The 26060-nt window shown below is 34.9% G+C and overlaps 1 protein-coding gene across 2 annotated transcripts in view; it reads right to left on the reverse strand.

Annotated features, from left to right (window-relative positions):
• Positions 1–26060, reverse strand: part of LOC118195436 (beta-1,3-galactosyltransferase 5-like) — a 269223-nt gene that overhangs the window by 17929 nt on the left and 225234 nt on the right. For both annotated transcript variants that reach the window (XM_085819487.1, XM_035366742.2), the window contains one exon: positions 8797–8993. In XM_085819487.1, coding sequence (XP_085675613.1) covers positions 8797–8980 — 184 coding nt within the window. In that variant the 5' untranslated portion in view covers positions 8981–8993. The remainder of the gene's footprint in view (positions 1–8796; positions 8994–26060) is intronic.

The following is a 26060-nucleotide window of genomic DNA, read 5'->3' on the forward strand; positions in this document are numbered from 1 at the left end:
GGTGGTACGGTGATGTACGAATCTTTTTAGTTCCCAAGACGTCCGGGTCACCATTTGTTGCACGTGGTTGCGGCTGTGTGCAACAACAAACTATGCGTATTGGAATTTGCCAGTGCTTTTAAGGATGGATTCATAACATGCCATAAGAGCCAATTTTTGATAACAAAAACATTTAATCACATCACAATATTAAAACTTAATTACTACATTCGACAGACAATCACGTTGGAGGAAAGCGAGCGACCAACCACACCGACGACGCGTACTGTGTGTCACCGAAACCACCTTCGGTTACAGTTAGTGATAACGGCGCGCGGTTGGCGAGTACAACACATGTTTACAGAGTCGCCACAGTAGGCAAGGCTCCTGAAGCCGTATTGTTCTTCTGGTAACAGATGCAGGTAGAGCTTGATCCTCTTCTGGTAACAGATGCAGGTAGAGCCTGGTTAAAATGATTCTCTCGAAGACCGACCCATGGTGGGTAAGAGGCTAATCGAGAGATAATTCTTTGACTTTGTAGCATTCTTGTAAACAAGAAGGCTTTAGGCAGCTTTCAGGGCTCAGGAAAGTAACAGTACGTCAGACATGCATTATAGATGCCAGTTAGTTTAGTAATGATATTACTGGGAAGATTACAGATCATCAGGTTTGTGATATCATGAATACCAGGAGCTATTTTAATTTTGAGCTTCCTGATAATATCTATAATTACACTCGGAGAAGTAAGCTTATTATAATAAGTAATTAGTATAATTAAATTAGTATCATAGTATAATTAGTAAGTAAATTAGTAATTAATTAGTATAATAAATAATTAAGAATAAGTATAGTAATTAATTATTCTTAATTAAGCTCATTAGTATTAAGAGCAGTTGGTGTGTTTAACCACTTCTGCACTTACTTTTAAACATTTTGCAGAAAGTTTGAATCTGTTGGTGTGGAGTTCATTAACTATCTCTTGAGATCATTTGCAAATATAAGACATTTATCACAGTCAGAGCATGGGATTTTGTTGTTGGTAGTGATCGGCTTGGAACAATCATGCTTTCGTTTTAAATTTTTAGTAAACTGCTACCCCCAAAAAAATTATGCAACTCAAGATCAGCAATCTTATTTTCCCACTTCTTCTTTGTATAGTCCTGAATACCTTGTTCGATAATCTTGCTTACTGAATAAAGTTCAATTTTGAGCCTGGGATCTCAGGTAATTTCCCATCTTTGATGAAATCTGTTTCTTACCGTAATGAAAGCTTTGATACCACTTGGAAGTCTAGTAGCTTATGCAAAACACAGTTTTTGCGCCTCACTGATAGATATCATTAAGTAAATACCTGTCCATTGCTATCAATGTCTTTTATTTAATTACAATACGGTAAAATATTATTCACCTGAGGAAGTTTCAGCAGATGATTTCTCAAGAGATTATGATACAACATACAGTCAGTGAAGGTTTTAATTTTAAATGCTGTCACTCCAGAGACTCCCAAAGTGACCAAAATCTGAACGTGATCTGAAGTGAGCACATTTTGTGTTTTAGTCGTCATGTTTATCCATCCCTGCATTCAATAGAATTAGATCTAAGATGTCCAGAAAATGTCTTTGAATAGTTGATTTGTAAGTCGGAGTGTCAGAACCAAAGAGCAACTGGACAATTTTCCAGAAGTCCCGAAGTATTTTGCCATTGACATTGGTACTCCTGCATCCTCAATCCTGATGCATCACCTCAGCTATTACTTGAAGAAGAATCCGGAATGATATTAGTAAGAGTAGTTTCTGTCAGCCTGTCATCTGGGGAAAGTTGTAAATTGCTGCGAAAAGGAAGCCTTAATGCTTTGACAGATGCACTAAAACGACCAAAATCTCATGACTGCTGCCCTATAATGGAACACTAAACAGGAAGAATATTACAGTGTACATAAGCAATCACATCACATTATCTGTGATGCAAGCGATCACGTCGGTAAGATCCGCAATACATAATTTTGAGGTTATCTCCAAGTGCTGCGTAGGTCTCTGGAAAAAAAAAAAAAAAAAAAAAAAAAAAAAAAAAACGTTGTTAAGAATAAAATAGTGAAATTCGTCTCTAAGTTTTTTTGGAGGCTATTGATATTCCATACTAGCAATCTAACAAGAGCACAGCTATTGGAGAAACTATCCACGATTGGGCTGTTAGGGCATGATTTAGTTGCGGGTTCACAAGTTTGAAAGCTCATTTGACACAAACCAGAAGAGCAAATGGCATCTACAATGTTTTCAACATCCTCGAAAGCTCTCTTGGCTTCATCGACAATGTTCATGCTTTGCCTAGTCAATGCTGCTACATAGGTTTTGTTTGTGACAAGTCTGTCGCTACATTTTTTAAAAAGGCCGATTCATAGTTTTTTGTTTTGGGTAGCCTGTAATTGCTCGTATGTTCCATGGAGCAGTTTGCATACTTGGACTTCTCTTCTCTTGGTTTGGGACAACATCTTGATAAATGAACGCAGGCACATTTCATGCAACGGGTCATGTATTAGCTCCGCCTCAGCTAGGTGAAATGCCTAACACTGGAAGCGTTGTACCGGCCCTCTATGACCGGGATAAGATCTCCCCTTAACTTTGAGATTAGAATATCTGTACCTATTTCAGCCCTATCATGTGTGACTAAGAATAACGGTAATTTGGTCCTTTCTTCTTTTCTTCTGCGCACTATCAAGTCTACTTTTCTAACCAGGTAATTTCTCGGCAAAAGTTCATCACTGATATCAACAACTTAAAGCATCTTTTGGAAAGCTGCGTATAACAGTTTTATTTGACTTTTGCTCTAGTAGGATGTAAGAGGGATATTTCAGACCGTTCTCATTTAAAAAGGCAATGGGCAATCTATGTGCCTTTACATCAAGGATTTTTATTTCGTAATGCTCCTGTGCGATCATGTTTCTGGTTTTTAACGGAATATTAGCATCCGAAATCATCTATCTCAATTTTTATTCCAGCTTCAATTCTTATCCTTAACTACAATGGATGGGGTTCTGATACTTTTCTTAGGGTACGGTGTCTCTGTCCATAGCGATTGGTTTATCTCCTAAGACATGTGAGTCAACAGTGATTGGCTCGTTGTCGGTAACACATTGATCCTTATTGTGTATGGATTCAACTGGTAACTCATTAGTTACATCACTGATACCACTGTCCTCCTTCGGCTCTTGATTTGAGGAGAAATTTGTAATTCTCATTTTCCACATTAGAAATGCTTACTTTTGCCATTTTCTTACGAATGGCCAAATCTTTACTTATGGATTTAGTTCGCCTAAAACAGAAAACCTGTCTGAAAATCAAATGTCTGGTTTATTACTATTATGCTTAATATTAATGCTGTCTTCTTGCTTTTGCCCTAGCCGCTAATGGTACGGCATTTTTTTCAAATCTGATCAGAAGTTTTACTATCCCTATCCGTGAACAATTCAATTCTTCCTCCATGAATTCTAGTTTCAAAGAGCTCTTGCATCTTTAAATCAGATTCCAAGGCCCTACAATCTTTAACCTTCTCATCTATAAGTGAGATAATTCACTGTAATATCTTATATCTATTTCAACGCCGTCAAATTTCCTGTCTAAACTAGGCATTATGAAAAGTCTAACTTAGATATCTAAACTAGGCATGTAAAAGATCCCTCTGAGAGTTTCAAAAAAACATCTTCACATTTCAGTTTTTTTCATGCATTTTTTTAATGATATACATAAAGCAAACTGTTTTTAACATTTTGAAACTGAAATACATTTTTGACTGATATGCAGTACTAAACCATCAATTATTAATTTTAGCTAAAATTTGCTGGTCAGTTAATGGATATCTGTAAAACGAAGTATTATCTGTTTTTCGACAGCCCCTTTTTCACGCTATATATGATAACTCAGTGCATTATGTGAAGTAAAAGAAAGATTTGTTAAGCAGAAAACCGATGTTTAGTTCCATTACGAACTGTTAAACGTTACGAAAACGTAATCTTTCAATCACTCATCTCTCTTTTTGAAGTGTAATACAAAAGCACTGCAATCGAATAAGAGAGAAAAACATGTTTTTGCAGGTTATTGGGAAAAATAATATCCACTCTAGTGCATTTGTTTACATGATACGTTATAGCTTATCGAGTACAATAATAGGTCGCGAAAATTCGCCAAAATTGGGAATTGAGAAAGAAGAATGAAGTGGGAAAAAATTACATAACATTTTTACGTACATTTCTACGAAATAATTGCTGCGATCCATAAAATAGAAGTTATTTGTTTTGTTTTTATATATTTAAAGATAATCGTTATAGGCTAATTTAAAAATAATAACGTATTCTCGACTAAATTTTGAAAATTAAGACTGGAGGAAAGATTTTCAAAGCAGTTTTTCGTCAGTAATTTCCTCAATCGAGCATTCTTCAGGGAACAGCACAACTTGGTAGATGGTCAGATTTGGGGAAAATATTAAAATAGTGCTCGAAATTCTTCTCAGCCACATATCTGGAAATAATTTTGCAGGAACCTTAGTTTTTTGGTATCATTTTGATATGGAAATGCACCATTGACATGTCTTATGAAGTCAAGTTTAGTACCATCATAAAGATGTTAGATAAAGTCTGAAAATTTCACCTCGGTTTTTCCCATAAGTGGCTTTACACTTAGGGGTTGAACTATTTGGGGGGGGGTGCTCCTACGTGGTCAGTCTAAATATCCATAGTTATCTAGGCATTACCGTTAACATCAACAGGTAAGAAACTGAATTTATTTCTGATAGGTTAATTAGACGTAAGTCTTGACTAAATTCGCTCGACTGTGTGGCATCGTAAGAAATCTGGAAATTAATCTTCTGCAAATTTCAGCTTGTTCAGTTGCTTGGAAGGCTAGTATCGTCTTATTTCTGATAGTCTTGGCTGTTTTTGATCTTCTAAGCTATTGAAGTAATATTCCCCAGAAGTGAGCGAAATTTCCTTTATATATACCCTTTCTACCTCATTTATATGTAACGCGATACTAAAAACAACTTATTCTGGTAGGGGATTGTAAGCGGAAAACAAGAATTTAAATGAAAAGCTTTCACAATTAAAAATAACTATTAGAAAATTAAAATAATCCTTACAACATGATTATACTAATTTTGCACACTTCTTTGTTTTAAAAGCACTTGGACAATTTAGAATAAAAATCCTTTGTATGGAAAATAACATAAAGCATTCACAATTACAGAACTAAAACACATATATGTATAGTAAACGCACACGCATGCACAGCATATTCTTCCGGGATAAGCCTCATTTCTTTGTTGCAGTCATTTTTAGTTACATTATAATGTTGCGTGGCCCCCAACTTGTCAGCAACAGTAGTAGTGATTGCTATGAACTGTAAATTACACAAACTCGTAAGAAGGGTTTAAATCCCTTTTTATTTCACTTTAGAAATCACAGTTGCGTTCACTTGACGCTCACAAACTACGCCGACCCGGCGGTGTAACAAAATAGAAAAATACAACTAAAAATAAATGACAGGATGAATAAATAACGAGGTCACTACCTACGAGGCTCTATAATCGTAACTAACTTAACCGCGTTCTAAGATACAGCTGAGATTCAGCAAACTTACTGATTAAGAAGTTGAAAGATTCAACTAACTGCCGAAATAGGCACACAGGCCGAAACGCGCGGTTCTTAAATTTCTACCTAGCAACCTTTCACGCTCGCGATTCAAGAAAGCACACTTACAATCTCGTTTCCCTTCTATTTAAACTCAATTTACTTCTGCTAAAATTTGAATATACTGCGCGTTCTACTAAAATTTACATACTCTGGCATTGGCAATTCTAGGGGAAATAAAGGCTTGACAGGAAAGATAGCTTAAAATAAATGTTAGTTAAAATAAATATAAACCCTACAACATTCTTGAATCTTTATAACTGAGAGGTATGTTTTCAATAACTCGTAATATTATCAAGAGAATCGGACGGAAAATACTTCTCTCAGCAAGCGAAAAAAAGACTTCATAATAATACTATTACGTAATAACAATGTATTCTAGACTACTAAATACCTGAATATTATTATTTTTATGCCACGGCACAGATTATTAATGACACTAAGGGCTAAATATACTAATATATTACATACTTCTACATATGGAGAATATTTTCGTTAAATAAATAACAGGTACATTTAATTTCAAGATTACAACTACTGTATTAGAAGCTTAGAAGCGGCGAACTACAAATTCCTAATGATTGCAATCATTGTAATGCAAACAATGATTATAAGACGTAATGATTAAAATCATCGCAACAGAAGCCTAGAAATGTCGAATTGGGGGGGGGGGAGAGTAAGATGTTTCTACACAGAAAAACGAAGTACATGGTGACAGAAATATATTTTCTTAAACAATTTTGTTAGTGGCGCTTCTAATGCATCAAAATTAGCAGTTGAATATCATATAAATTAAATGTGTTTTAAAATAAAAAAATAAATATTCAAATTCTTAAGAAATGCGTTTGCCACTTCTAAATCATCCAGTTTCGAAAGCAATACAACTAAAATATGATAGATAAGTTAAAGATCTTTTCGAAAGGTAACACTCATCTGCAAAATATTTGCGAGGTCATGTAGGAGATAAAAATTATATATCTCGAGCAATGGCAATATTTATAAAGTCATAAGGGTACTTGTTTGTTATAGCGGCCTTCGAAATTGAATTGCCAACCAATGAGATATCTCGCCAAAATCTGTCTGCGTGTTCTTATACTTCGCCACGTAATTGTATATTAGCACCATGTTGCATTTTTACTCTCGCCCCGTATTCAAAAAACCTTATCAAAAGTGAATTCTTATATTATTCACTTTTGATAAGGTTTTTGAATTCGTATTGTTTATTTAAAATATATTCATTCTTTTTTTTGGGGGGGGGTGAATATGGTGTTAACAATCATTAATTTACAAGTAATGAGGTACATGCCGTACCATTTTTTGAAGAAACAGGTCTTTTATCTGAGAAACGAGTATACACGAAAACTGTTTGGTTAACGACGAAACCATTTGGAGGTAACAGTATTAAAAACTGCAAAAAGAAGGGCCTCTATGTTGGAAAATTGGTTCAGCGATTTCATAATATCGTTCGTCATTGCTATTTGATTTACGTATTCTTGGGCAGAGGAGATGACGTCCATGAAATGGTGTAAAGAACAGCTTAATACATATGCAAGTTGACTGGAAAAATTACATGCGATAAAATAATAATAATAATAATAATAAGGATAGGGATTCTTAAAAATCTTCTTAGGAAATGACATGAATATTATTGTTATTATTATACACTGTGTTGTTTATTTTTACATTCGCGCTTCACGAGCATGGCGAAATTATAGCTGAGATCTCTGCGCAAATCTAAAATCGTCAAATATGGCTGGGCATACTATAACAAAGAAGTACTGTCTTGACGATGATACGGACATTTTTAACGTCAAAACACCCAGAACTTTTAGCGGATTGTTGGGAAATTTGCATTCTGCCTTGCGGCTACGCAGAGCTAAACATGCCTAAAGTTGAATATTATATAGTCCTGTGGTAGAAGCCAAGAAAGTATGTGTGTGTGTGAGAAGACTGTATGTCCTCCCGACGTCATGGTTATTGACGTGGACAGTAGCAGTGATCCTCTTCAGTGATGCGACGATCTGATGTATGGAATTGTTGCAGCCGAGTACCTGTCAACATACCAGTCAAGTTAATCACCGTTATCCAACTCCTATCTTCTTCACGTTATGTTTTTCCTCACATGTCATAGGTCAACATATCCTTTCCATCGGTTTAACCTCAAGGAAAGGACCAATTAATGTTTATGTTTAACTTACATAAACAACCTTACCAAACGAAGTTTGACATAGTGTGGAACTTGGTTGGTAAGGAACCAAGTTCCACACTATGTCAAACTTTCATCATCACCCAAATTAAAATTCAACATGGATAAAGCACAAAACGAGGATATTTTCTTCAGACATCACAGTATACGAAACGCACACTAGGCCACTTAGTAATGGAGGCGGCATTCTCGAAAACATCTTTCGTGTGAATTAACTCCACTTAAAAATAATCAATTTCGTTTTTCCGTCCGATGAAGAAATTTGAATAGAAATTCCATTTACGGTTTACTGTTTCAAAATAGAGCAAGTTCTTTTAGCAGATACTAGAAGTTCCGGAGTTCTCTGGCAAATTTAAACTGTGTTTCTCAGAGAAAACGTCTCTAAGCTCATTCGGAGCTAGTTTACATAAATAATAAAAAACAGTTTTGTAATTGCAAACTATTTATTAAAATGCAAGAAATTAATAAACAAAGCTCAAAATTGATCTTACTTATACTGATACTGAAAAGTATTACTTATACTAATTTTAACTATTAGGCAAGGATTTTTTTTTTTTTTTTTAATTTTTATATATTAACTGAACATTAAAAAGAAATTTCGTATAATTCATACCCATACAGCTTGCCGGAAATTTTTCTGATTCCGCTAAAAGAAGACGCTAAGTTAAAATACAAGAAGCTGTTGCATTTATTAAATGAGAGAACCATTTTTTATTTAAAATTTGTAACTTTCGCATTAATAACAGCTGCACCTTAAAAAATAAGCGCTAAAAGGGGGGATTTAAAGGAAATACAAATACATAGACTTGCATTTTCAATGTTACCCCACTTTGAAAATGGCGTATTAATACAGAAATCAAAATGTTTTCCTTTCAAAAAGCACAACACATTTTTCAGTCTTCCAGAGGCCATAATTTTACTTAAATACACTCACCTTCGAGAAGTGACATGTTATATGGAAGTGCATCCGTCCTCCACCAGGTGGCATTCGGCCTCAACAGTAATGGTGCGGGTTCTCGATCCAAGAACAAGTACACTAGGGTCGAGAGAGCGTAAGTGGCAGCTACGAATACCAAGACAGTCCGCAAGCGGCGCTCGCAAGGCCGCGCCATAATCATCTTGGCGTTTCACCTAGAAAGAGAGAATGTTTTATAAATACTACAGATAGTAAAGAAAGATAATCATGGGTTCAATCTAAATACTTGTACAGTAGAATCCCGCAAACTCGACTCCCGATATCTCGACATTCCGTATAACTCGACACCGTTTTAGGAACTTCTTTTAGGTATCTCTCCGCCAAACAGAGCAAATACTACAAACAGTACATATAATTATTATTTATGTATATGTCTTTTCTGTTCAAAGATTTGAGTGTTCTTTTTCTGTAATTTTTGCCGTTTTCGCATTGTACCATTAATTCTTGAACTGCACAAGAAATTTCAAGATATATTGTAACACTTGGCAACGCTGTTTGCTTTATTCGAGGATACGAAGAAAGTCAGGCAGCGGCTGGCCGCTGGCTCACATTCCTTTCTATTGTTGCGATACATTAGGGGACTTGTTTGAAGTTTTGTGACTGCATCTTATTGCAAACTAAACTCACACTAGTTCATTGGGGTTATCGTTCTTCATCCAGGCGTATAAGCATTACATATTTTTGGGAACTTTTGATATTCTGTGAAGTGAAAATGTCGTTCGGAGGGGGAAAAAAAATCTAACTTGACAATGGAAATGAAACTACATGACTTAAAGAGACTGGACAAAGGGAAAAGTGTAAACAAAATTACCATGGATTTAGGTGTTGGACGCCAAAGGGTTAAATATTAAGAGTTCTGAAAAACTCGACAGTCCCGCAGTTCACATTATGTCGAGTTTGAAGGACTTTACTGTACTGATGAATAGAATACAATAAACAAAACTTTAATACAGATATATGAATATTTAACTGCATTTATTTCGACATTTATTTTTTTATTTGCATTTTTTTTTTCTGCATTTATTTTCCTTTTATTCATTCTTCCATGCTATGAATACAGCGTGCGGTTAAATAATGAAATTGAAAGGGCTTAAGTCAGCAGTCACAGTTCAGAGTTTCATACCTACATAGAAGCCACCCAAACTAAATGTACGCTTCCGCAGAAGCAGCTCAACGACAGAGAAAAGTCAGATTTTAGGCTCAAATCGGTGGAAGACAAAGTACTAACAGACTCCCGATTAATATACAGTCATTTTTTATGTTTTGTATGAATGGTTCTGTGTTGTTTTGTCTTGGTTTCATGTTATTACTAACTTTGTGGATTTTATTATTTTCCTCAGTTTCATTTTTGTGTGAATGATGGATTTTTGTTTTAACTTAGGCTTGCAACCATTTGCTCTCGTAATTTTGTGTTTGTTATGTTTCCTTTTTTAACCTTTTTTGTTACTCGGGTCTCGGGCTTTGGTTTCTCGGTTGTTTAAATATTAAGTCTTTTCAGGTAAATTTTGAATTGTGGTTTTCCTTGTGTAAATTTTGAGCACGGCCGGCTCGGTGGCTTCTCGTTTTTGTGTTGGACGGGCCTGTCCCATTTTGGCCATGTGGCCGATTTAAATCGGCTGGGGGGGGGCCAGGGCTGCGCCCATACAAAATACAAAAAATACAGTCATTGCATAGAATGTTATCGTATCTCGCGGACCTCAAATGATTCGAATATCAAGGGTGACCGATCAGTTAGCTAAATTAGAACGAAAGTCCTTGCAAAGTCTTGTTACAAGAATGCACAATGGCAAGTAGGACCACGTGATATAAAATTTTTTACTTGAACGCTGCCTATTATGCAGAAAAAAAAAAGCAGTGGTCATCTGCAGTAGGCATTCATTATATGACAAAAAATCAACTAATTTTTTAATATTTGAAACTTATGCGAAAGGGGGTGGGTAAACATAAAAATATTTACTAATAGTATACGTTTTTTTAACAAGTTCATTAACTAGCACGTATCAATATATGTGACACAAATACTACCACCTCCATTATAAAGTTTATAAATACAGTTCTAAGATTATACCGATATTATTATTATTATTCTCCATTTCACAAAAATCAAAAATCTGCTCTCATGTTCTCATGTTGGTTCGTGAAAAATGCTGGTAGGCATTTGTTTTCCAAATGCAAAAATTTGTCATTTAGCAAGCTTTAAGTAACATCTATTGAAACACATATTCTTGCTTCAACGTTCCTGGACGTACCGCAAAAAATTTCTTTTGGTATTCGTTGAAAACTGACCGTCTCGCTGTTCTAGAGACCGTAAATTATCTGAAAGCACATCGGACAGTAAAATCAGTAAAACCAGATTGATAACAGAGAAGAGCAGTGTCATTGAATGAGAAATCTAAAAAATAAGGTGATGGCGGTATAACAAGATATATACTTCTAACCAAAGAACTCCGACTTCCTTTGCTGAAATATCCTCTCCTTAAGTGCGAGATCGCGACGAGTGATCGAAAGATTATTTAATCCCGTTTGTACTACATCATGAACTACACTATCCGATGTGATTTCATAGATTTCTTTTTAGGGAGCGTGGTTATGTTCTTTAAGTATCAGATTGAAGTACTGCATGTGCAGGCCGTGACATAATTCTCCGCTAACTTTTTGAAAAGAGCATAATTTTTCCAATTACTAATAAAACGATTTACTTCCAACCGCACTGACAAGATTTTATCTCACATTCTCATCTGAAGAAAATAAATAAATAAATAAATATCTGACTTAATATGATTAAAGTTTACATTATTTTAATATTGTTACGAGAAAGATATTATAAACTTACTTCTCTAGTTTATAATAAGCGCATCACCTCATCAGACGTTTTTTTTGCAATAAATGATAAAAGGCAGAATGAAGATAGAATGTAAAGCAAATTATTTTTATCACACGATAAACATAAATATTTCAGTCAGTTTTCATAGTTTCTGAGGTAGAGATTAAAAATATGAATAAATGGAACTAGCTAAGGCAAAATTTGAATAAACAACATCATACAAGACAAGGGCGGGTGGGTGACAAAGTTTACGAACCTGATACCAAAGCACGGTATTTCTGAATATTTCACATATTCTTGAACTGTAATGGAAATAGCCTCATGCACAGCTCATTGTTAAAAGCTAATGACAGCAGGACAGCTTTGATGTTCTACAGTGAACTCATTAAATTTGCTGCAATCAGTTCTAAGTAATTAGTCTCAGCCAAGCATACACCAACGCTAAACAAACCTTGATCTTTTTTCATTGCGTCTGTTCTTTTAATCAATATAATTCAATCCAGGATGCTTCGTGAGATTGCTAAAAATATGATGGATAAAATAAGAATGCATTAAGATACATAAGCAGCTCAGTTGCCATCGCCAGAGAAAGACATATGATTGATGATCTCGATAAAAGCGCTAATATCTGGTTGGAGATGGATGAGTTTTCATCATAACCATTGGCTTCGACATTGTGATTGTTTTTATGCTTTGCTAGGACGGAAAAATATTAAACTATGCACAAGATTTCTCTCATTTCTATATTGTTTACCAAATTTCGTTAACGGCTATTTGCCAAAGAGCTGAGTTGCATTCACGAACTGCTTTCAAAATTTCCGTTACGCATTTTCCATTACGCAAGACGATTCAAGCAGCTCTTTCAGCAAAAATGAATAGAACTTGAGATCTTTCTTTATAAACTGAATTTACGGATATGATTTTCTTCCTCCTCACATTCGGACATTTAAAGAATCCGAAAACTGTCTTGCACATCGAAGAGTTTATCAATAAAGTTGTTCCAAAACGAATATATTTAAGAAAAATATTAAGAAAATTTAAGAAAAATATATTTAAGAAAATTTTAAGAGTTGCAGAGTTCAAAACAAACTTAAGTCTGAATTTAATATACAAATTTCATTTTAACCTGAATCAATTTTAAGCTGAGCAGTTGCGATAGGTCTATTTGTTTGAGTCCCCAGAAATTAAAAATACAGAACATCGTATTTTGTATCTAAAATGAGCTGTTAAAAAAAGCAAAAGCCAAATGCTAAATATTAAAAAAAATATATGGTATTACTTCATCGTAATTAATATCACATGGAAACTGTGGCAATGATTTAATAAAGAAAAGACAATTAATTATTCAAGATACAGTTATACATTATTCCACGAATCGCTTCCTTCAGAGAGAAATACTACCTTCTATTTCTTCAGGACATAAAATCTGCGAAACGAAAACAATAAACACTTCGAAGAGATTTCTTTCCATATGTTTAGCAATAATAATATTCCGTGCGCATGGATTCGTAATATATTGAATGCACACAGGCCCGATGATAGATAGATTGATAAAATTTATTTTACCAAAAGAAACACTTCAGAATTCTGGAAATTTCCACTATAATAGTCATACAACTCTTCACAGTATCACAGAATATAATCAGTAGTTACACTTCAAACTACTAATAACGTTAAACCCAACGGCAATGCGGTACTTTCTGTATCTCGAAATTACTGGAAGGCATATGAGGGCCGAATTAGGGTTATAGCTACATAGAGCATCAATTACGGTTATTCGGCTACAATATTCATTACAGTTATAGAGGGACTGGACTAAAATGTCACCAAATGATCGCCAAGCTTGGCGACTTTTGGCAATTCCTCGCCAAATTTGGGGACAAATGTTAAATAAACTTGCCTTTGTATTCTTACTTTCTCGGCAAGCTTCGCTTCTCTACACTTTCATGTTACATTATACAGAAAAATACAACAATTTCACATATAATTGCACTAAAATTATCCATCCATGCATACAAAATTCGTAAGAATAATTTTATTTCTACCCTGGCAAAGAGAAATATGGAATGTAAACACGAATCTTTTATCACGGGATTTGAAAAAGTTTGAAATTTACACAGATTTCGTTTTGAATAAAACCATTTTCTTTTAACTAGTCTGAAACAGAAACTAATGCGAATAGTTACTTAAACGGTAAAATTACCGTTATATATGTAAAAGAGCCGAATCTCAAATTGTGATAATTAATTATTGCACGCAAATTCCCTCTTCAATACGTTGCACGCCGCTATTTCGTTTATCTCTCACGATCGATTTCATCACATTAATTATGCAGAAGACTTTATCATTGAGTTGATTAGTTTTTCCTTTTCTTCCTTTGGGCGGAATGAGAAAGGTTGGCAAACAGGCAAGTGTGAAAGAACCAAATTATGCATATGTTTGCACAACGGGGCGTCTCTTTTCCATATAGCAGTCCAAATGCTATTAGGTATAGTTCTTGTCAGAATTAAGTCTTCGTCTTCTTCTATGTAGCACACATTGGCAGCCATGAATATAACACATAATTCTCAAAAAAAAAAAAAAAAAAAAGTTTAACAACATGTTATTACGTGCATACCACGTGTTTTTCAACGACTTTATCATTAATTTCTATACAGTCGGTTTATGAACGAAGTTTTAATTTTGTGTAATACTTTACATTGAAATTCCGCATGCATCTGATAATGATTCCGCTAAAATTGCGCGGCAATATTATGCAATGATTCCCAAAACGGAGGTACAGTTAGTTCTATGTGCCAAAATTTTGTGTTTGATTTAGAAAAAACAAACAAAGCAAAAGATATAAAATAAACCAATTCTATAATTGTGCTTTAATGCCTAAATATCCGATTATCAATGTACACTGGGGAAAAAAAGAAAAAAGGAGACAGTTCTATATCTCCCGCTCTACGGGCCGATTGGCGAAATTCAAATTGCATTTTTCATGTCTCGAAAGCGCGACTTAGGATATATATTAGACTTATATATACCATTATTCTAATATAGATATTTTGACACATCGGACTTTTTCTGAAATGGCATGCCAATTCTTGTTTTTTCATATTTCGATTCTACGACTCAAATTATGCTTGGATATTGAATTTCGTAATTTTTAGTGAGAAATTTATGAAGAAATTTAAAAATTTATATTGGCGCATTTTATTTTATTTTGCGCCAAGAATAATTCACTTAGAGAACTTAATTCACAGTAACCCATTTTCCTTTCCTTTTTTTAATTGTACACGAGCGGGAAAAAAAGTCATCATTCCTACTTTCAAATAATTTTAACAAAGTGCGTAAACCACATTTGACGTTATTATCGCTAACATCAAATGTGCCAAATTTAAAAACGCGCCAATATGTAAATTCACGTATGTCTCAGGAAATTTTGAATAAAAACTAATTTTTTGCAGGTATGCTTAAAAACACATCTACTTGAAGATGATGGAAAAAGTTTTATTGGTTATAATAAATAAATTTAAAAAAAATCGAAAAATGTATACAAATTATTTAAAAATACAAATTTTAAAAATAAATTATAAAAAATGGGCGAATTTTATTTGGAATGAACCTAAATTTTGAAATGTGAAAGGAAGAATTAAATAAGTTTAATAAAAAAAGAGAGATTAGTAATTATATACCAAATTCAATTAACATGGAGGAGGCAAAATTTTGAGAGCAAATTTTTTAAAAACTACTCGTGCGATTTTTACAAACTTTAATATTTAGGCATAATATATAGAAAATATAGAAAACATTGTTAAGTCACTTCATAAAAAGTCCGATTTTGCGTTAAAATACCTATATTAGAACAAGGCTATATAGAAATCTAATACGCGCTATCGAGACATGAAAAACGCACGTTGAATTTCGCCAGTCGGCCTAGTAAAACAGGAGATATATAACTGTCTATCTCCCCTACCCCGCCGCAGTATACAAAAATAGATGTAAATACGATTTACTTAGTCAGGCGCTTCTAAATATACATAAGCAAATAAAATCTAATCACCATTGTTTTTTAAAACTTAAAACAGATACGGTAAATTGTTATCAAGTTTCAGGAAAAACTACTATACTATCGAAAAAAAAGTGGTCAAAATTAGTATCAAGAAATTTGCCTTGAGATTATATGTTCTAAAAGTTCAAAGTAAAGTCAGGTTACTACCGCGATATTTCCAGTAACTGAATTTCGCTGTTACAGGGCGTATTCTATGTATAAGAAATTGAGGTGACATTATTCGGGACAACGTTAATTCATTCATAATGCGAAAGAAATTTATGCATTTTTTCAGACTATTCGGTGCAATATAACATAAAGGGGGGGGGGAAGTTGCCTTTCTTTGATGAGAAACAGATCCCTGACATGCTACAACCGCCTTACTTGTCAGATTATTCACCATCTGGTCCCTACTGCTTTCTGTTATCAAGATAAGTACTGTCATTCAATATTTTCAGACTAGTTAAGGCAGCGATTCCCAAAACTCTCCGCGTGCAATTTTCAGGGGCTTTCAACTACTTCAGGAAGATAAAATAAACAAACTGAGTGAAACGAAAGAATAAGAAGCGAAAAGTAGAATCATAATTTAAGATGTGGTGTATTTAATTATGGCAAAGCACACGAGGGCTATCTGCCTAAGAGGAGGTATGCCTTCGTGGAGGACTTTCTAAGGGAAACTGGCTCGTATACACGTTACACATGGGGAAAACCAAGAAAACACCCATGCAGCCAGCCCGAACCTCGGACCGAATTCGAACCTCGGACCGAACTACTAGTGTTCAGCGACTTTACCGCTCGGCCGCTGGTGGGCCCCATAATTTAAGAAATTACAGATTAAATTCTGAACTACACAATCTATGAAGTTAATTTTTGTGTCTCCTCTAGCAGATGATGCGTAGTCATTCCTAGAAATGCACATTTTAGATCGATCCTTTGAGAATGCCTAGAAATCGCTCGAAGCTTTATAGAAATGCAGATGGCAAGGTGATTTGGAGTAACTTCAGTGTGAATGTTCATAGCGATAATATTGTGATTTCTTAAAAGATTCTTCCACACGTTGGATTTCTTCTAGAGGTTTAGTTGTGTGGCTGATAAGTGTTAAATAATAAAGATAATAATAAAAATAATAAGCAGTACAAAACCGTGAACTTTTAAAATCAGATTTAGCCTATTTAATAAATTTAAAAACAGATTCAGAGAACCACTCCGAGTCTCTCCTATTGCATAAGATGGTTGTCTCGAGGAAATGCAAGGGCATCTCTAGATGAAACTACAGGCACGGGTAGCATTTTTAATGGACCATAACAATTTACTGGCTACGATTAAAAATAATGAAGATTGAGTGTGTAAAATGGACTATTGGTCGAAATTTGTGGCAAAATGAAAGAAATGAATCTGTTATTGCTATTATTGTAGGAAAATGCTACAGTTTCTGATTCAAACGCCCAGTGTCTTCTTTTCTTTTAATAGTAGTATTAATTGTATTGTATGGGAAAGGATGACAATGGTTCCACTCCTCCTACAAAAACTTCCTCAAAGAAAATAACAGGTAAACATGTAATATAGCATGAGGCACCAGAGATTTCACTACAGAATCGAAGAGGTACTGCCCGATTACACTAAACAGTTAGAATTTGAAAAATTGTAATGGACGGTATGCTTTTTCTCCCAAGGAACATCGGAGTTATACATCGGAGTTGTGACATTTTAACACAAGAAGATATTAACATAAAATTAGGCAGTTACATAACATAACACAAACTATTGAGTTCGCACAATTTTTAGACGACTTTTCTTGTATTTACAGAAATATTTTAACTAAAATTTGTGTGTTTTAAATGTTCTGTTTGATCTAACCCTTACTTTTCACTATCTTTCTATATCATAATTTCAAAAACTATAAATATAAAGCCTTTCGTAGTGTCGGAAGAGGTATTTTATCGCATTCCTCTTGAACAGCTAGCTTTCCGAAGTCCAAGGAGGGTTGTAAGTGGACGTTTGGACAATTCGCTTTATAGAAAGTCCAAAAGCGCAAAATTCCATTGGGTGATAAATCAGAATATTTAGTAGGGATATGAGCGAAGGGTGGGGGCTTGATACCTGTTTTTGTTCCATTTTTTTTCCAGGAAATTAAAAGTGGATTTGGACGAACGGATGCTTGCTTTGTCTTGATGAGGTTCTACTGATAGATGGCACAGTGGCTAAAGATAAGGTATTTCATATTTGAAAAACTGGTTATAAACTATGTTCGCGATAATATGTGGAATTGATCATAAGATTTTCTTTATTTTTAATTTGTCATCACATAAAAAAGAAACAATTATAAATCCCTTTGAAAAACTTCCTTTAGAGTTTTTTAACCATGTTTTAAGATTTTTTTGCTCCTCTTTGATGATAATAATGGATCTCTTTTGATTGCAGTCGTTTAAATACACCCAAGATTCTTCTATTAGGACCACATTTTTTCCAATTTTGTCCGGATAAATATTTCTCACAAAGAATTCTGTAGCTCGTTCAGCGTTCCGTGGTAAATCGTAGAGAAAGACGACACATCATGTTTTTCGCGTTTTTAAGATTCAAACCAGCATTAATCGTTTGTTTACAGTTGACACTGAGCTTTTTAATGATTTTGCTACTGTGCTTTGACTTGGCAGAGTATCTTTTAACATTAAAGATCTTACTTGGAAAATTCGAAACATTCCGTTTTTCTCTTGAATATGTATTTGGAACAATTTTTCCACTTGAAACCAAACTTTGACATTGTTTTCCTTTCTTGTTGACAATATTATCGATCGTAACTTTGGATATCGAAAAAAACCATGGCTTTCACGGTGTTTTGTAATAACTAGGTACGAATAATTTTCTTCGGAAAGAGTATAGACATAGCCTTCCAAAAGCGCCATTTTGCATGAAAACAAAACTGTCAAGTAGCAGATGATGATTAATACTTCCAAAAATATAGCTGCAGTTAAAAACAAATTTCCAAACAGAACGAGTTAAGCAAAATCGTCTAAAAAGTGTGCAGAGCGCCTCTGTACTCATTACAATATTGGATTACACAAATACAAATAATATGTTGGAGATCGCTGCATTGGAATTTCTGCCTTTTTATTGTGAGTAGATTAACATATGGGATTTGATTTTGCTAATATATTGGAATGACTGATTCTTGTTACGTGAAGATATTTGTTACATGCAAGACTGTACTGAGCTCAGACCTTTTAGACTAAACTCCAAAGTTCATGGGCTCAACTCAGTACGTCTGGTGTTTTGAGGCTTTATGGAAATTGCTGACGTTCATTTATTGGGTGTAGCCTATTCAATACTCTTTCTGCTTTTTCCTTTACGGTCCTAAGATGTCACTTGGTCTAGTCCTAGAGCACTGAGCTTTTGCTGTATTTCCATGATTTTGCGATATACGTGACGTTGAGATATCACTCACCACTAGAAAATAACATAAAGATTCAAGAAAAAATATGTAGAAAAATGTACAGGTCGAAACTCTAAAAGACTCGTCTGAATTTTATTTTCCGCCTGCTCAAAAGTAGGTGCTTGAATGACTGAATGGGTACGGAATCTGTTCAACGCGAATAAAAAAATTATCCGACTCAAATTCAATGGAATATGAGATCCTCATGGATTAGATATTTCACAGAGAACTAAAAATTGAGTTCAAAAACCAAAGTCTACTGGAATTTTGGCTTCATACATAAGAAATAGTATAAAATGCTGTCTGAGAAACAAAATTAATGCAGCTGTCTTTCTCAAACTGCACATCCCTATAAAGCAAGATTCTCCACTTACACAGGTATCAAAACAATAAACAGAATTCTCGACAATGCAAAACAAGGCACTCGCTTGCGATTATGAACAACTGTACCTAATATTAGGAAACTGGCACAAAAATACGACCACAGGCACCTCATTAACATTTTTTATGTTATGTCTTAATTTAGATGTGAAGCGCATTATAATTGCATAATAGTAAAATTAAATTGCAGTTGTATTCTGTAATGAGTACTAAAATTTTCAAATAAGAAGTAAGATCGAATTTGTATTTGAATTGAATTGCATGTAACATGTAATGACTGATTTCAGAAACCGAATTTGACCATCCATGGAGAAAAGAAACCGCTAAGAAACGGAAGGACCGCTGGTCTAGTGAATTTGAAAAACTTCTTTCACCAGACCTACAGCTCTAGAATTTTCCCTAAATGTTCTCTGAACAGAGTCCAAAATTAGGTGATACAAGTTCGGATATGGGATCATGCAGACGAATGGAGATCGGGACTCTCAATTGGCATATATTTTTTACCTTCAGCAATTTATTTCTGAGTAGCAAATGATTAAATCATTGCTTTGTTAGCGTCTAATACGGAAGCGGGAGAGGGGGAGGGGGAACTGGCAGTAATAGATTTGTTTTTTAGCTCGAACTTTCTACTACTGAAGTAGTTGCAGGTGTTTTATTTTCTCCGTAAGGAACAGCTAAGTCAGATTTAGTTTCGAACTTGATACTCGAAATGAGATTTAATAAGGTTTCAAAGCTAACTTTCTTTGGTATCACGATGCACCAGCTCAAGAAATCGACATTTTTTACATTTAAAAAAAAAGAGGAGAAATTAAAAACGTTACATTTAATTTAGACCCTAATGAAAGAGAAAGCGTGTTGCACTTCTAACCGCGAAAGCTGGTATATTTCTCATAATTCCACATAAACCGTGGATGAGTAACTAAGAGCATATTATTAGTCATTATTTAATTTAATCTTTCAAAGCAACAGTTACTCGCCCACAGTTTATGAAACTGTTATCTTCATTTTATTCAATAATGTAGTAAACAAATCGTCCTGGAAACGAACCATTTCAAAACTAAATTCTGATTTAAAAGAAAGTTTTTTTTTTCTTTTTTTTTTCTGTTGTTTGTTTCTCTTTTTTGGCACTATACTGTACTTATTATTAGTATATGTAAATTATGGTATTATTTTGAATTTAAGTCACAGTAAGAGTTTAAAATTAGAAAAAATAATAAAAACAGCTGCGCCCGAATTTAAGCAAAGTATGATTTTAAAACTGGAAAGTAATAATAAAAATAATAAACGCTTTTATAGTATGAACAATACCTAATTTTAAGTTTTAAGATATCATTTTTTAAGATCTCGTCTTTACGAACAGGAAGATTGGTAGTAAAATAAGAAATTAAATTCAGAAAATAACACAATCACCTTTTTTCGCTCAGCAATTTTAAGTTGTCGATTTCTATAATAGATGGCGCTAGCAACTACTGCTGACCCAACTGATAATTTCCACCGTGTTTAAGTGCTTTCAGAGTAGAGATTTCGGCCGCAAAAATTACGAAGGTATGTAAACAGATGACATAAAAAGATAGAATTGCAAAAGTTGGAAATTATAAGATACAGATAGAGTGTACACGTATTCTATAAAATCTACAAGTACAAAGGCAAACATTTATTTAGTCCAAAGGGATTTGAGTCCCGAAGGACTATTCACTATTACTTTCGTTTTGGCATTTTGCGTCGGTCTCCTATAAATGTCGGTTCACTTTTCAAACAGTTGCCACAAAATGTTAGAGTCCTGCATTATATTTGAAGAAATTAAATAATGAAAAATCTGCATAAATATATGTATATTTCTCGCATTGTGATAAAACAACGGTAACTAGAGCCATCCAATTTTGAATGACGTAATCCTGCTGCGAATATGGGCATCTGAAATCCCAAATTTGAAATTTCTTTTATTATCGACTTCATATTTTGTAAAACTTTAACGAATTTTTCAGTGACAAACTCAACGATTTAAAAGCCAGCAATGGCAACTCTCTACGGGGAAGGAAAAAAAACTTTTAATCTCCTTTTATCTGATGCGCAAAATTAAGAGAATTTACATATTATGTCGAATTTCTGAAAAACTAACGGACAGATTTTAATGAAATTTGGTATGAATATACATTTATAATGGAGAAAGAGATGTAGCATTCAAAAACTGTTTTGTGTACGCATGATTATCAATAGACCTCAGGAATGTGCAAAATCCATGTTGTGATATCAAACTGAAAATGCGTCTAATATGGGATTATGGCCTCCCCTTTCTGATAACTAGACAAATCGCGCAGCGACAGGCAGGCAGTAGACGATAGGGGATAGTAGAGGAGTCCCTGAGACATTCGAACCCCCTCCTGCAGCAAAACGGTTTTCAACTTAAGGATGGTTCTCGGAGGTAGATGTCGTAATGAAATTGCTCTCCTAAGAGCATCCCAGACATGCTCTGTAGGGTTAAGGTCAAGAGATCTGGTTGGCCAATCCATATGGCAAACATCCTGACTTTCGAAGTAATCGTCAACCAGCAAACCAAAAGGGCGTTTTTTTAACGTTTTGTGTGTCAGCTTTTACTCTTCGCACTTAAACCATAAATTTAGTTCAACAGCAATATCGCAAAATAATTTTGAAATGAGCATATTGTTACGAATTTGGTATTTAAAAAGCTAATGTTAGTTCAATTATAAATTAAATGGTTTTATTTCTCGCGCAGTGCAGCGCGTGACGAATATTAAAAGAAAGCTAAGCCGGAAAAATTAAAAATACAAGAGCGCGTGCGTTAAATAAATAAATATCTCTTTTTGATTTCGAGAAAGTGCTGAAAAATTCTAGCGCGTGATTTTAAAATCTTATAAAAGGAGGAAAACATCTCAGTTTGTAGTAGTTGCTTAATTTGTTGTTGTTTAGAAAACTACTGTTGTTGATTGTAGCGAATTCGCGGATTAGCGTTCTTTAGCTGCCTTGAATTACGTTCTATTGGACATTTGAGTAGTTAAAAGAAAACTACTGTGAGATATTGTAATACTGCGTGATAATTTGAGAAAATTTAAGCATTTTTGTTGTGATAATAATAAATTTTTGTTCATTTTTGATCGGACTTGTGCATTCATTTAGTAACGAATCCGTACGCACGCAACAATTTTTGGTGTCAGGAGTGGGGTTTGAATGCCAATCACAAGAGCGATGGAAGAACAGTTAAAACAATTCATGGTAGCCTTTGCTACATTTAAAGAAGAAATGAAAGACTCTGTTAAAGAAGAAATTAGGTCCGTTAAAGAAGAAATGAAGTTGGACCAGGAATCTGTTAAGGACGAAATGAAAGCCGTTCAAGCTGGTCAAGAAGAAATGAAAAGAGAGATTACCTGCATAATAGAAAATAAATTTGAAGCTATGGAAGGCAGAATTGACACAGTTGAAAATAAAGTTGGACTAATTGAAGAAAGAGTTTCTTCGGTGAAAGAAGAAATAGAAGCAAGAGTTTCTTCTGTAAAAGAACATATAGAAGGGAGAGTTTCTGTTGTGGAGGAACGAATTGAAGGAAGAGTTTGTGCCGTCCAACACCAAATCGAACAACAAATTGATGAGAGAGTTTCTGCAGTTGCCAAAGAAATGGATACTTTAAAGAAATTCGTAGCGTCGGCAGGGAGCAGGAGTGATGATTTTAAATTCTTACCAATGCCCGCTCGTCCACCTCTGAAGCTATCCACATATGATGGGAAGACCTCCTGGCAGGTGTATAAGACACAATTTTCTATCGTGGCGGATGCGAATGGATGGGATTCCCAAGCTAAGGCCTGTCATCTCGCCGCTTCTCTAAGAGCCGACGCAGCGGATATTCTTCAGACTCTTCCCGAAAACAAAAGGTTAGATTTCGAAGCTCTGTCCGGCGCCTTGGAGTTGCGCTTTGGGGAGAAGTGTTTAAAAGACTACAGCAGGCTCCAATTAAAATCTCGTCAACAGAAGCCTACCGAAACACTTCAGGAGCTCGCCGCGGATGTTGAAAGGCTGTCCCATCTCGCCTTTTCGGAATGCCCGACAGAAACAAGGGAAATCCTGTCCTTGCAATACTTTATCGACGGCATCCGAGATACTGAAATACAGAAAGCTCTACGAATGGCGGATGTAAAAGATTTAAAAAGTGCTCTAGTGTACGCCATGAAATTTGAGGCAGCCCAGCAAGCCACTCGTCGAGACCGCCACCCAGTCAGAGCTGCTCATGTCCAGGAGCCAGGGGATCAAGTCACCGCTCGACTTGACGATTTAACTAGATAACTGAACGCCTTGAGACGGAATATTGGTGAGAAGAAACCGACCGTTAAGTGCTGGAACTGCGGTGCTGAAGGACACATACGACGAAACTGCAAAACACCCCAGGGTACTGATGTTAAGACCGCTTCTAACAAGCAGCAGGGAAACTAATTAGTGGCCATCTCGCGGAGCGGAGGTTGCCAGATAATGAAAAGCCCCCGTTTAAAGCGCTTCAGATTTCTGCAATGAGAGGCGGCAGTAATGGACTTTTCATAATAGGACATATTAATGGAGTTCCGTGCAATATGACTATAGATACAGGAGCCAACGTCACCATCATCCAAAAAGATTTGGCTCAGCAACTAGGAAACAAACTTATCTGGACGCCGCCCTGCGTTACCCTCCAGACTGTGTCCGGTGAGAAGATCGACATCGACGGAAAAGTAAATGTTAACATCACGTTTGGAAGTGCCGCTTACCATCACACGGCATATGTAGCAGAGATCACTGATCCATGCATACTCGGATTGGACTTTTTAAGGAAACACAATTTTTCCTTAGATTTCAAAAAGAATAAGCTGTTCTCAGCATTTGAAGCCATGACGATCCATCTTCAAAAGGAATCATCGCCTGGAAACGCCGACGTCTCATGTCATTCAGAAAGCTGCCGAAATCCTCCTAGGGTCGGAGAGAAACACCAGACTACCGGGTATTCACCATCACAGATGCTCTCCGGTCGAGATCTTCGTCTGCCTTGTGACCACCTGTTTGATCGCCATACGGATGCGCCTTCATCGCCTGAGGAACACACAGTTACCTTCGGATGGTCCATATACAGTGCTGAACACGAATGACGTCGTGGTTCGGATCCGTAAGTCTTCGAACTCTAAAACTAAAGTCGTTCATTACGACAGGTTAGCTCGTTCCTATGGCCATAGTACGTAATATAAATAATTGTAAATAGTATCAGACCATGGTCCTTTTTGTTTATAAATGTGTATTTGATTTGATTTGTATTTAGTATTTGATTTGTATTTAGTATTTGATTTGTATTTAGTATTTGTTTTGTATTTAGTATTTGATAGCATTTGATTTGTTTAAGTTAGTTATTGCATTTATTGTTTATATTGTTTGATGCCTCAGTTGCATTTATGCCACAGTTGTAAGTTTAGCTTCCTGTCCAGGGATTGTACTGCCCGGGACGTGCAGTCTTTGGGAAGGGGGCAGTGTTACGAATTTGGTATTTAAAAAGCTAATGTTAGTTCAATTATAAATTAAATGGTTTTATTTCTCGCGCAGTGCAGCGCGTGACGAATATTAAAAGAAAGCTAAGCCGTAAAAATTAAAAATACAAGAGCGCGTGCGTTAAATAAATAAATATCTCTTTTTGATTTCGAGAAAGTGCTGGAAAATTCTAGCGCGTAATTTTAAAATCTTATAAAAGGAGGAAAACATCTCAGTTTGTAGTAGTTGCTTAATTTGTTGTTGTTTAGAAAACTACTGTTGTTGATTGTAGCGAATTCGCGGATTAGCGTTCTTTAGCTGCTTTGAATTACGTTCTATTGGACATTTGAGTAGTTAAAAGAAAACTACTGTGAGATATTGTAATACTGCGTGATAATTTGAGAAAATTTAAGCATTTTTGTTGTGATAATAATAAATTTTTGTTCATTTTTCATCGGACTTGTGCATTCATTTAGTAACGAATCCGTACGCACGCAACAATATCTTTAAAATTTTCGATACACAATTCGCGCGCTGGAAATAAAATGTTTTCTTTTTTGTACAGCGTTGCCATTGCTCCCTTTGAAATCATTGAGTTTGTTAATCAAAAATTCGCTAAAGTTTCACAAAATATTAAATTGATAATAAATTCCATATGCCCATATTCTGGTGGAGACGTTATTCACAATTTAATGGCTCTAGGTACCGTTTTATCACAATGCGAGAAACATACATACATTTATGCAGATTCTTCATTATTTAATTTCTTTAAATATAATACAGGGCTCTAATATTTAGTGGCAGCAATTTTAAAAGTGAACCGACGTTCACAGAAAATAATATTTGCAATAAATTCAATTGCTTTTCTGCACTAAAATCTCTAAACATGTACGAAAGCATTGTATAATACTTAGAAGACTGGATTTTACGTTTCATAAATTTTTAATTTTTCATTATTTAATGAATAAATAACAGAATTAAAAAAAAGCATTCGAGATTGTAATACATTCAGTTCACTGGAACGTTTCATTCAGTTTTTTTACTTCACGATTTGAGTA

This window comes from Stegodyphus dumicola, chromosome 6 (assembly GCF_044657685.1).
Source record: "Stegodyphus dumicola isolate Sdum_Otavi_A_Nest chromosome 6, ASM4465768v1".
Classification (NCBI taxonomy): Eukaryota; Metazoa; Arthropoda; class Arachnida; order Araneae; family Eresidae; genus Stegodyphus; species Stegodyphus dumicola.